Source organism: Thamnophis sirtalis, unplaced genomic scaffold (genome assembly GCF_051295495.1).
Source record: "Thamnophis sirtalis isolate CommonGarterSnake01/CBP01778 unplaced genomic scaffold, rThaSir2_p1.2 scaffold_2, whole genome shotgun sequence".
Classification (NCBI taxonomy): domain Eukaryota; kingdom Metazoa; phylum Chordata; class Lepidosauria; order Squamata; family Natricidae; genus Thamnophis; species Thamnophis sirtalis.
The window spans coordinates 68918932-68931609 of record NW_028261382.1 but is presented as its reverse complement, the minus strand read 5'-3'; the positions used below and the strand labels follow the sequence as shown (position 1 = coordinate 68931609).

At 48.8% G+C, this 12678-nt stretch overlaps 1 protein-coding gene across 2 annotated transcripts in view; it reads right to left on the bottom strand.

Annotated features, from left to right (window-relative positions):
• The window catches only part of SMPD4 (sphingomyelin phosphodiesterase 4), a 50755-nt gene that overhangs the window by 8807 nt on the left and 29270 nt on the right, over positions 1–12678 (bottom strand). For both annotated transcript variants that reach the window (XM_087705934.1, XM_087705935.1), the window contains 3 exons: positions 12294–12394; positions 11668–11831; positions 11210–11415 (listed from right to left, as the gene is read on the bottom strand). In XM_087705934.1, coding sequence (XP_087562060.1) covers positions 11210–11415; positions 11668–11831; positions 12294–12394 — 471 coding nt within the window. The remainder of the gene's footprint in view (positions 1–11209; positions 11416–11667; positions 11832–12293; positions 12395–12678) is intronic.

The following is a 12678-nucleotide window of genomic DNA, read 5'->3' as shown; positions in this document are numbered from 1 at the left end:
GCGAAGGACCACTCTGTCCTGGTGAAAATGACAGAGGTCGTCCTTACAAGACAGGGCGCCCAGCTCGGATATACGCCGGGCGGAAGTGATGGCCACCAGGAAGACCACCTTCAGTGATAAGAAGCGCAAGTGCACCGAGCGGAGAGGTTCAAACGGAGCTCCCGTTAAGGCCTTGAGGACAAGTGGGAGATCCCACGTGGGGAATCTATGAACGGGGGGAGGCCTGAGATTTGCCGCCCCCTTGAGGAACAGCTTGACCAGAGGAGACTGGGAAAGAGAAGAAGACCCTGCCCCCCCCAAGACCGAGGACAGAGCCGCCACTTGGCGTCGCAAGGTGTTTTGCAAGAGCCCGTCCTCCAGGCCCTTCTGAAGGAAATCCAAGACGTTGGGGATGGTGGCTCTGTCGGGAGAGATGCCCTTGGGGGAGCACCAGCGGACGAACGCTGCCCAGGTGGAGTTATAAATGCGGGCCGCCTCGATGGTGCAAATGACCCCGGAAGACAGATGAGCCTCCCTTAGAAGCCGCCGTTCAAGAGCCAAACGGTCAGCTGAAGCCACTGAGGCTCTGGGTGAATCAGGGCCCCCTGCCGTAAGACCACCTCCCCTTGCGTGATCCTCCACAGGGAAGTCACTGACAGCTGAACCAGGTCCGCAAACCAGGGTCTCCTGGGCCAAAACGGGGCCACCAGAATGACCAGGGCCCTTTCCGTCACCACCTTCCTGACGGTCCCCGGGATGAGTGGAATGGGGGGAAAGGCATAGAGAAGGCCCGGGGGCCACCGGCTCCTGAGGGCATCCGTGCCCTCCACCGAGCTGGATTGGAAACGGGAGAAGAAACGCGGGAGTTGTGTGTTCTCGGGAGACGCAAACAGGTCCACCCGGGGGGACCCGAACCGACGACATCTCCCGGAACAGCGACGGGTGGAGTTGCCACTCGCCGTTGTCCAGAGTTGCTCGACTGAGCCAGTCCGCCTGGACGTTGGAGAGTCCCGAGATGTGCTCTGCCACCAGAGACTGCAGGTGTTTCTCCGCCCATGACCCCAATCGCAGAGCCTCCAGCCAGAGGGCTCTCGAGTGGGTCCCACCCTGACGATTGATGTGCGCCTTGGTGGCCACATTGTCCGTCAGGAGAACATGACTCCCTTCCACCAAGGAGCGAAAGTGACTCAGTGCCAGACGCGCGGCCTTCAGTTCCAGCCAATTGATGTTGTGACGGAGGTCCGAGGCCGTCCATCTGCCCTGAGCCATCCGAGAGCCCACCAGGGCCCCCCACCCGAACAGACTTGCGTCCGTGGTGACAGTCACCCTGCTCGGCTCCCAGAACAAACACCCCCGCCGGATGGCCGGGGAGAGCCACCACGCCAGGGATGCACGGACTCCCGCCGAGATGCGGAGAGTCTGAAGGGAACTGCTCATTCGTCCCCTCTGATAGGGGATAAGCTCCCATTGAAGGGGCCGAAGATGGAGCCTGGCCCACGGGACAATCCCTATGCAAGAGACCATCTTGCCCAATAACTGCGACAGAGAGAGGATGGAAACGGAGCTCTTTGTGCGAACGCTCTCCGCCAGCCGACGAAGGCTTACCTGCCTCTCCTGAGACAGACGCACCTCCCCCAACTTGGAATCTATGACTGTCCCCAGATGCAGAATGCGAGTGGAAGGAGTGAGATGGCTCTTTTCGACGTTTACCGAGAACCCCAGGGCCTGGAGGCTCCGAATGGTAAGCCGAAGATCTGAAACGGCCTGAGACAGGGAGCCCGCCTGAAGCAAGACATCGTCCAAATAACATTGGAGGTGGACCGGGACTGATCTCAGATGGGCCGCCAGAGCAGCCAGGACCTTTGTGAAGGTCCGCGGGGCCGAGGCCAGGCCAAAGGGAAGAGCCCTGTACTGGTAATGGTGGGACCCGTGGGAGAACCTCAAGAACCGGCGATGAGCGGGCAGGATGGGAATGTGAAGATAGGCCTCCGTGAGATCCACGGAGGCCAGGAAATCGCCTTTTCTGATGCCCTGAAGGATGGACTTGAGCGATGACATTTTGAACCGCCTGTAGACCAGAAACCTGTTCAGGCGCTTGAGGTCTAGAATTGCTCTCCAACCCCCCGTGCTCTTCGGGACCACGAAGAGATTTGAGTAGTGGCCCAGGCCCCGTTCCCCTGCGGGAACCGCCCCCACCGCTTGGATTTCGAGGAGGTGGGCGATCGCCTGACTCATCAGGCGGCGGCGCTCTCAACTCCGGGATGGAGGGAACGACCAAAAGAGATTTGGAGGAGTGGAGAGAAATTCTAACCTGAGCCCGTAACGAACCGTGGCTCGGAGCCAGGCATCCGATGTGATGTCGTCCCACCGGTCCGCATAAAGAGCGAGGCGGCCGCCGATGGGATGACTCGGGTTCGAGTCACTTCCCCCTGCGGAAGGGACGGCCGCCTCCCCCACGAAAGGGCCGCCAAGCCTGGCCCTGGAATCGGCTCCTGTCCTGGAAGGGCTGCCCCAAGAACTGCCTGTCAGAAGAGAAAGAAGAGAAGCGCTGGTTATAGCCGAAGCTAGGGGCCCTATACCGTTGCCTACGGAAAGGACGTGACTTGTTCTCGGCCTTCTTAGCCGTGGAGGGGAGGACCTTCTTTTTGTCCTTATCCTCCACTAGGATGCGAGTAAGGGCCTCCCCGAAGAGATCGGGCCCCTTGAAGGGGGCAGCCGCCAAATCCCATTTCGCTTTGTTGTCCATTTGCCAATGGCGTAACCACAGGAGCCTACGGGAGGTGACCGAGGTGGCCAGGGCGCTAGAAGCAAACTTGACCGTATCCAAGGTCGCGTCAGCTGAGAACTGACACGCTGCCAGAATCTTGACCAGATCCTGATGGATCCGGTCCTCCTGTATGGGAATGCGTGCCTGCAGCTTCTTGAGCCACATGACCGTGGCACGATTAAAGTATGAAGCTGAGGCCGCCGCCTTAATGGCCCACGCTGTGGCGTTGAAGTTCTTCCGCAAAGTAAGCTCTGCGCGCTTATCCTCCGGCTTCATCTTATCTGCCGCATCACCCGACACCACCGGGGAGGAGGACACCAATGCGGCCACAGGGGTGTCAACCGTCGGGAGCTGAATGGCCTGAGCAAAGGTTTGTTCCACGTTATAATGCCGACGGTCGGTACTACCTGGAGAAGAGAAATTGGAAGGTTTAGCCCACTGGTTGGTCAGAACCTCAAGGAACAAGGGAGGGGCAGGGATCTCTTCCTTGTTGGTGGCCGTGGCAGAGAACCTGACCATGTTGGGATCCCTTGGGGGGGGGGCACAGAGGGATCCCCAGTTCCGACCTTGGTGGTGTGTCTCGCCTTATCCAAGAGAACTTTAAACAAGGCGGGCATAAATAGGACCTTGGAAGAAGGCTCCTCCGAAACAGTGGTATTCTCATCATCTGAGAATCCCATCTCCTGGGGTAACTCCCCCCCACCCAGGAAGGAAGTCTCACTGATCATAGAAGGGGAGGAAGTCCGACACTGAGCCCTGTTCAGCCCCCCATGCCTAGAGTAAAGGGAGCCTTTGTCCCGCTGGGCAATGCCCCGAGTGATGGCTGCAGAAATAAGCCTTTTAATCCCTTCAGGGAGATTATCCAGATCCTCCACATCCCCATAAGTGGAAGCCGGGCCCTGGGGGGCCAACCTTTGGGGGGAACAGGGGCCTCTGGACGTGCCCTCCAGAGGATCATCTATGGGGGATGGAGAACGTCCCCTCCTGGAGAAGGCCCGCGACCTACCAGGGGAGCTGCCTGAAGAAGCCGGGCTAAAACCCCTAAGGGGTGACCTCTCTGAAATGGGCCTAAGAGGGGACCTGGATCTGTCCCTAGATAAAGGCTTGGAGGACTGGGCCTGCCTTTCTGCCCTGGCAAAGGTCTTTTCCAGCGCCCTATGGCGAGCTGCCTCATCCCTAGAGACAGAACTGGAGGGGCGCCTTGAAGAAAGGGATCTCTGAGGGGGAGCCCCCCTCCCCACCTCCTGATCCAAGGCCTTCTTACTCCCAGTTGGGCCCGCCCCCTGGCCCTGGGGAATCTCCGCTCCCTCGTCCATGCCCCACTCACGTGCCCGACGAAAAGGAGCAGGAATCGGCCTTCAAAGTCCCACCTGAGACCAGGGCCTGAAGCCTGTGGGGAGACCTAGCCTCAAGGCCTCTCACTAGGCCACACTAGGCCTGTCGATAAAGGCAAGGCCTCACGCACGTGGCAGCCTCCAAAATGGCCACCGGAACTCCGTGCGCGGGAGAAAAGGGCTGGAAATAATCACCAGCAGCCCAGCCAGGCTTTTCTAGCCGGCGTTACTTTAAAATTAGCAGGGAGAGTCACACGGCACACACACACGCTCTCCTCACTCCTGCTCTTTTGTCCCCACGGCAACACAAACAAAGGAGCCTGCAGCGAGGCCCCCTACGGAGCAATCAGCTGTAAGGCGGGCCGCTCGCTCCTCGAGGCTCCGAAGCCACTTGTAACTTTGCTGCTGCAAAACGGCCACTTCTAAGCAGCTTAAAGGAGCCGCACCCCCGTACCCGGGGACAGGCTAAGGCTCCTGGCCTGCGGGGGGGGGGGGAGACTAGTGCCCCACTGGGCCCTCCCCCAGCCGCCCGAGGCAGAGATCTGTCCCTTGGGGCCACAGCAGATCAATTTAGAATTTAAAAGGATTTAAAGTGCCCAATTAGCCAAGTAGGAATCAGATTGCATAGAACTCACCCAAAAGGAGAAAACAAGTAGAATCCTAACAAACTACTCTACAGAACTTGGACCAGACTGAGAGAATCTGGGCTAACAATGGACAGGCACCGGTATTTATAGATTTCCTCTCAGACTTGGACCAATCAGGCTGTGATAAAACCCACGTGTGACCATTCCCTCCTCCCACTCTGGAAAATAGAGGTATCAGAGTCCATCAAACAGTCCAAGTCATACACTGATAAGACAGTCAGTCATCAATGTCTTTCAGTTAAGGGATAATCCAAATAACATAGTCCATAATCATACAAACAGTCTGGTACTCAAACTTTGCTAGCAGTTGCAAAACTTACAATAGCTCACGGCACTTTCTAACAGCCAGCTTCCAAAACACTCAGATCAGATCAGTCCAGCATCTAACAAAACAGAGAGCTAACAGTCATTCTGGCTCCCTCTTATGGCTGATTGAGGAAAACAGCCACCAATCACATTTTACAGTATGATTTAAAGAAACAGGTATAGCATTGTTACATGATTTATATATTGCCAACCCAACGGTTAGATTATATTCATAACAAACCTGTTCATGGCTTGGATAGACTATAAGAAAGCATTTGATTCAGTTCCCCATAGCTGGATCAAGAAATGCCTGAAAATCTTTGGCATCAGCAGCAACATACAAAAATTCATGGAAACTTCAATGAACCTCTGGAAAACAAAGCTTATAGCTAATGAAGAAGTACTGGGTGAAGTTGAAATTAAACGAAGCATTTTCCAGGGCGATTTTCTTTCACCCCTACTTTTTATACTCTCAATGCTACCACTGACAATCACTTTGAAGAAGATGAACTATGGATATGAACTTGCAAAGAAAGGACTGAAAATCTCGCATTTGGTGTACATGGATGATTTGAAGCTGTTTGGTAAAACAAAAGCTGAACTGAATTTATTAATTGAAAGCACAAAAGAATTTAGCCAAGATATTGGTATGCAGTTTGGAATTGACAAATGTGCAACAATGGCAACAAAAGTAGGCAAGGTCATAGAAGATGATGGAATAGAACTTGAGAATGAAGAAATGATAAAGGCAGTAAGGAAGAAGGCTACAAGTACTTGGGGATTTTAGAGGCCTCTGACTTAATGTACAGGGTGGGGCATAACCTTTTCCTAGGGGGTCACAGCAAGATCGACAGCAGTTTACAACTTCCGCGACACCTCATTTTAAAGCCCATAAAAAACTGAATTGAATGAGCTATTAAATGTTAAATTTGCTTTAAGAATGGCTGGAAAATTCGATTCGGAAGAACAAAGGATCATTGACAGAATAAAATGCATTGCCTTTCGAGAGGCTCGCGATGCTGGAGCGACGTTTATCAATCGAAAATGGATTGCAAACAAATTGAAACGTCATCCGGATTGGGTTACTGATAATTGGAACAAAACAGCCCAAGAATGTTTCACAAAATTTGGAGAAGGGCGTCCTCTGCAACTGTCCCAAGAAAGCAAAGCCATCATTGCAACTGGCAGTCGCAAACAACGAAAAGGAAACCGAAAAGTGGCCCAAGAAATCCTTCAAATTCGTGGAAAACGAGTTGATCAAAGGACAATCGGCCGATATCGAGAACGAGAAGGTTTGAAGCCATTCCACGTCATTTGCAAACCATTGAAAACTCAAACACACGTTCAAGATCGGCTTTGGTTGTGCGATTGGTTGTCTGAATGGACCGAGGAAGATTTTCTTCATTTGGCGCCATCTGACGAATTCTTCGTTTATGCCATTCGAAAACCGAATTTCCAGAACGATCGAATTTGGGCTAAAGACGTCGACGACATCGCCAAACATGAACGATATCGACAAATCGTTCGCAATCCAACTTGCATCGGGATTTTCGTCATTTTCACAGCCAAGAAACTGCATTGGGTTTTGAAGGATAAAGGGGAATCCTGGGATGGCAGTTATTTCCGTGAGAAAATTTTATTGGAGAATGTCATTCCATTTCTCAGTGATCCAGACAATGTCTTGGTGGTTGGTGAGGCTGTCTTTCTTCATGACAAAGCTCCTTGCATGCGTGCAAATGCGACTCAGCAATTGTTAAAGGAAAACAATGTCGAATTTTGGGGCAATGACGTCTGGCCGGGAAATTCGCCAGATCTCAATCCGGCAGAGAACATTGGGGCCATAATTAAGGATGAAGTGGAAGCTCTGATGATTCAGGAGCAAGGTCAAAATCGATATTCGGTTGAAACTTTGAGAATGAATTTGGAAACTGTGTTGAAAAATCTGGAAAATCGAACGGAACTGTTTGAAGATTTGTTGTGTTCTTATCCACCTCGTTTGAATGCTGTTCGAAGGGCTAATGGTGGTCATACTGACTATTAAATCGTGTCAATAAACTCAGTTTTTGATGGGCTTTCGAATGGTGTATGAATTATTTGTGTTGTTATTACAAGTGTTGCTGTGACCCCCTAGGAAAAGGTTATGCCCCACCCTGTATAATAAAGTCAAGGAATTAACTCCAGCCAAGTACATTCAACGAATTCTCAAATTCCAAACTGAATGGAGGAAACATCATAAAAGCCATAAATACTTGGCTATACCTGTGATTCGAAACTCTGCAGGAATAATTGACTGGACCCAGAGGCAGTTGGACAATTTGGACAGAAAAACAAGGAAAGTTATGACAATGAATCATGCTTTGCACCCTAAAAGTGATGTTGACAGAGGTTGTCAAGAGCAGAGGGTGGCCGAGGACTCCTACAAGTAAAACAGACTGTGGAAGAAGACAGCTTGAATGATTATATCCAGAAAAGTGAAGAACCAATGATTAAGGAAGTAAATAAAGGAAGCCTTTTAAAGACAACTAAGTCAAAAACTGAATATAAGAAGAAGTAATTGAGAAGGGAGCTGAAAATTGGAAAAAACAAAGCTATGCATAGCCAATACTTGAAAAGTATTGAAGGCAAAGCTGACCAAAAGCTAACTTGGAACAGGTTAAGATCAGGAGCACTGAAAAAAGAAACAGAAGGCTTTATTTTGGCAGCTCAAGAACAAGCCTTAGCCACAAACTACATGAAGGCAAAAATTCAACATGTTACCACCAACAGCAAATGTCGCCTCTGTAATGAGAAAGACGAGACAGTCGACCACTTGATCAGTGGGCTGCAGCAAAATTTCACAAACTGACTACCTACAACACCACAATCCCACTGCTAAGATCATTCACTGGAAATTGTACCGAAAGATTGGATTTGAGTACAGCAAAAACCACTGGGAACATCAGGTTCAGAAGGTTTTAGAGAACGAGAAAGTCAAGATCTTGTGGGACTTCAGAATTCAGACTGACACTTGGCCTACAACAAACCTGTAAAGGGCTACCTCGCTATTTGGAAATTTTAAATTTATCAGACTTGAACATTCTGATTCTACAAAAAACCACCCTACTTGGAACAGCTTATATCCTTCAATGTTACCTTAACAGTTCCTAGGTCCTTGGTCAGGACTTGAGCTGTTGAGCTACCAACCAGCCCCAAAGGCTGTGAATCTCACCAAAAATTAACTAATAATAATAATAATAACAACAACAACAACAACAACAACAACAAGAATACAGAAAAGATGTGATAAAATCAAGAATGAAGAGTTGGCAGAACAAAGCACTGCATGGCCAATTTCTGGAAAAAATAAAAGATAAAGTGCAAAAAGCCGCACTGCTTGGATCTGCACGCATATTACGAAAATACGTTACGACGTCCTAGGCCCCTGGGTGGGGCCCGACTAGTAACCAATGCCAAATCCGGCGAAACAACTGGCCGCTGTGATACAATTGTATAATAATAATAATAATAATAATAATAATAATAATAATAATAATAATACATGCACTGGCTGATTATTTAAAAGAAAGTCAAGAACATCTATTAATTGAAGTAAAGAACAAAAAACTACTGAAGGCCCAACAGACGAAACAAGAATACAGAAAACGTGATAAAATCAAGAATGGAGAATTGGAAGAACAAAGCACTGCATGGCCAATTTCTGGAAAAAATAAAAGATAAAGTGGACAGTGAACAAACTTGGTTATGGTTAACAACAGGTACATTAAAGAAAGAGAGTCACTAATCCTGGCTGCGCAAGAACAAGCTATCCGCACAAATGCCATTAAGGCCAAAATTGAAAAATCCTCTGATGATGCCAAATGCAGACTTTGCAAAGAAGCTGTTGAAACTGTTGATCACATACTCAGCTGCTGTAAAAAAATCGTGCAGACTGATTATAAATTATGGCACAATTCAGTAGCACAAATGATCCATTAGAATTTGTGCAAAAATTATAATATTAAAACAGCAACAAACTGGTGGGAACATCAGCCTGAAAAAGTCACCGAAAATCAGATGGTCAAGATCTTGTAGGATTTTCGCATACAAACAGACAAAATACTGGCGCATAATACACCAGACATCACACTGGTTGAGAAAAATAAGGTCACAATCATAGACATCACAATACCAGGTGATAGCAGGGTCGCCGAGAAGGAACATGAAAAAATCGCAAAATACCAGGACTTAAAAATTGAAATTCAATGAGTATGGCACAAACCAGCAGTGGTAATTCCAGTGGTAATTGGCACACTGGGTGCTATTCCAAAAGCACTGGAATTACATTTAAAACAGTTAAAAATTGACAAAATCACCATCAGTCAAATGCAAAAAGCTGCACTGCTTGGATCTGCACGCATATTACGAAAATACGTTATGACGTCCTAGGCCCCTGGGTGAGGCCCGACTAGTAACAAATGCCAAATCCGGCGAAACAACTGGCCTCTGTGATACAATTGTATAATAATAATACAACAACCAAAAAAACCCACTGGGAACATCGGGTTGAGAAGGTTCTAGAAAATGAAAAAGTCAAGCTCTTGTGGGACTTCAGAATTCAGACTTACAGGGACTTGGCCTACAACACACCTGACATAACAATAGTTGAAAAGAAAAAAGTATGGTTCATTGACATTACAATACCTGGTTATGTGCGAATTGAAGATAAGCAGCAAGAAAAAATCACAAAGTACGGGGACTTGCAAATTGAAGTTGAGTGACTGTGGAAAAAGAAATCGTGTGTTGTCCCAATTGTAATTGGAGCCCTTGGAGCAATGCCGAAAGGGCTGCTTTGCTATTTGAAAATTCTAAATTTATGGATTTGAACATTCTGACTCTACAAAAAAACACCCTACTTGGAACAGTTTATATCCTTCGACGTTACCTTATAACAGTTCCTAGGTCCTTGGTTAGGACTCGAGCTGTTGAGCTATCAACCAGCCCCAAAGGCTGTGAATCTCACCAAAGATTAATAATAACAATAACAACAACAACAACAATTATAACTTTGCAACAACAAAGTCGAAACTGTTTTGCATTTAATATGTGAATACAGCAAAATTGCACAAACTGAGTACAAAGCTAGACACGACCGAGTTGCTAAATTAAACCACTGGTCATTATATAAAAAATATGCCCTACCTGTATCCAAAAGGTTGGAACACAACACACCAGATATCAAAGTTGTAGAAGGCCAAAGCATACAGTTTATTAATATTGCTATACCAGGAGATGCAGAGTCGGAGAAAAAACTAGAAAAAAATCATAAAATACTGCGACCTGGCCATCGAAACTACACAGCTATGGATGAAACATGTAACCCCATTGTCATCAGGGCACTTGGTACCATGTCCCAAAATTTAACAAAAAACAAACATATTGCAGCTTCCTGCAATACCACCAGCAGAACTGCACAACACTGTGCTACTAGGAACATCTTATATTTTAAGAAGGTATTTGGTTGACATCTAGGACGTTGGCAGTAACCCGTATCAACCATTAGCACTAGTCAATGGTATTTATGACAGATCTTTAAATGTTCACTTGACTGATTTTCATGTTTAATGAATAAAAGAAATAATATAATTATTAAAATTTATTTGTCTCCCATCTCACCAGGGGGCTACTCTGGGCAGCTCACAACAATAAAATGGTAAAAAAGTAAAAATAACAATAGCAAAGGAATAAAACAATAAAAATTGACACTGGAAGTACAATAATATTAAATTAAAGAAGATGGGCAGAGGGGGCGGTTGGGTCAGCAGCCTCCTCCAGTGATGGACTCCCCTGTTGCCTCTCCAGGCCAACGAGCAGAGTCAGGCCTTCGGGCTCCTGCGGAAGGACAGCCAACAAACCTCACCTGGGGAGGGCAGGGCGTCCCAGAGGGCCAGTAGTGCAGCAGAGAAGGCTCTTCTCTTTGATCCCGTCAGTCAGAGTTCCTTGACCAACGGGGTCTCGGCAGGCTTCTTTTGCCGGCAGGAGTAGGGTGGGCTTGTCTTGGCGGACAAAAGGCTCACCAAGTTAATTTGGCCCTGTGCCCTGGGGGGGGGGAGCTTTGGTGCCCAGCTTTTATGCCAAAGGGCCATAGTTCTATTGAGGGAGGGGCTTCCCTGTCCACTCAGCAGCACCAACCAACCTACCAGGTTTCTGACGTCTGTCCCAAACATCTGCCTGTACTGGGCATCCTGCCCTTCGAGGCTGTAGACGTGGCTTTTCACTTTAAAGGAGGCGTCCGTGATGGTGAGAGCCCGGCCTGACAGGAAGCTGCCTCCGAGCGAGGGAGTCAGGAAAAGGCGGTGCTGGCGGTGGGGAAGGCTCAGATCGGCTTCCAGGAAAAGCTGCTCTGCTGCAGAGAGAGATGGGAATGGCCCGGCCAGTCTCAGGACTGGGAAAGCCTATTCTGGTCACCATGGAATGGGGCTGCTTCCAAGCCCCCAGGAGCTGGCAGGGGCTCAAGCTCTGGCGTTGCTGGCCTGCAGTCTAGGTGGGCTCTGCGGTAGCGTTTATCAGAAAGGGGTCTTGAAGAGCCCCCAAGTGCCCTCTCCTGGCGCTGCCCTGGTTGCAGCCACAGAGAAGGTGGGGTGGGGGTATATCTTACCTCTCTGGATCATCTCAGCCAGGTGGGGCTGAGCAAAAACCTTGGCCACCCTGAACACCATCAAGGCATTCTTGGGACTGACCAGGTCTGTGCGGAGAGCTCGGTTCAGAAAGCTGACAAAGAGCTTTGTGTAGAGCAGCAGGTTCTCCTGGATAAAAGGCTCCCTTTAAAAAAATAGCCAGCGGAGAGCATGGTCAGTTGCTTTCCTATCCAGCTCCCAGGCACCCAGGACAATCAGCTCCAGCAAATCCGTGTTACACAGGTGTGGCCCTTCCTGGCACTGCAGAGACGACCGGGCACCTGAAAAGCTGAATAGGGCTGCAGAAAGACCCTCACACTACAGGGACATTTCCATGGGCCCCAATGCCCCCACGTAAGCAGCAACGGCCAGGGCTGGAGAGAAGGGTGGCCAGAAAAGCACCCGATTGCCCCCATACCCTCCTGCTGTGACTCAAAGACAGCGCAGCCACACCCATTGCTGCCTCCAGCCACCTTGAAGGAGCTCACCCAGGCAGCCGCTGAAGGGCCGGCCCCTGCACGCCCCCTCTACCCAACCCGCCTTATGCTGGGAGCAAAAGTAGCTGGCCAGATCTGCAGGGGCTCCAAGGGCCCAGCCCAGGACGCACCATTTCTCTGATACACTACGAGGTGGGGCCTCTGCGCTTGGTGGCTGCTTCTCCGGTGCATATCTCCAAGGCTGTAAGTAACTTAACCACATCTCCAGAACCTGTGGGAACAAATGGGGTGTTTAAATCTATGTCTGCACTTAAAGCTTTCTTTATCAACCATGTTGCAAAGACACCTACATCCAGTGCACAAAGTGGATGGAGTTACAAGGTAAATCAGATATGGACACCAGAAGTTATGAACACTGAAACTACTTTTATTACATGTAGGCTTATGGTAATATGGAATAGGACAACTCACTGTGGCCAACTCACCATGGGACAATTCAATGCAATTAAATTATTTAAAATAATTAAAAATATTATTTTAAGTTTTGTCATTATT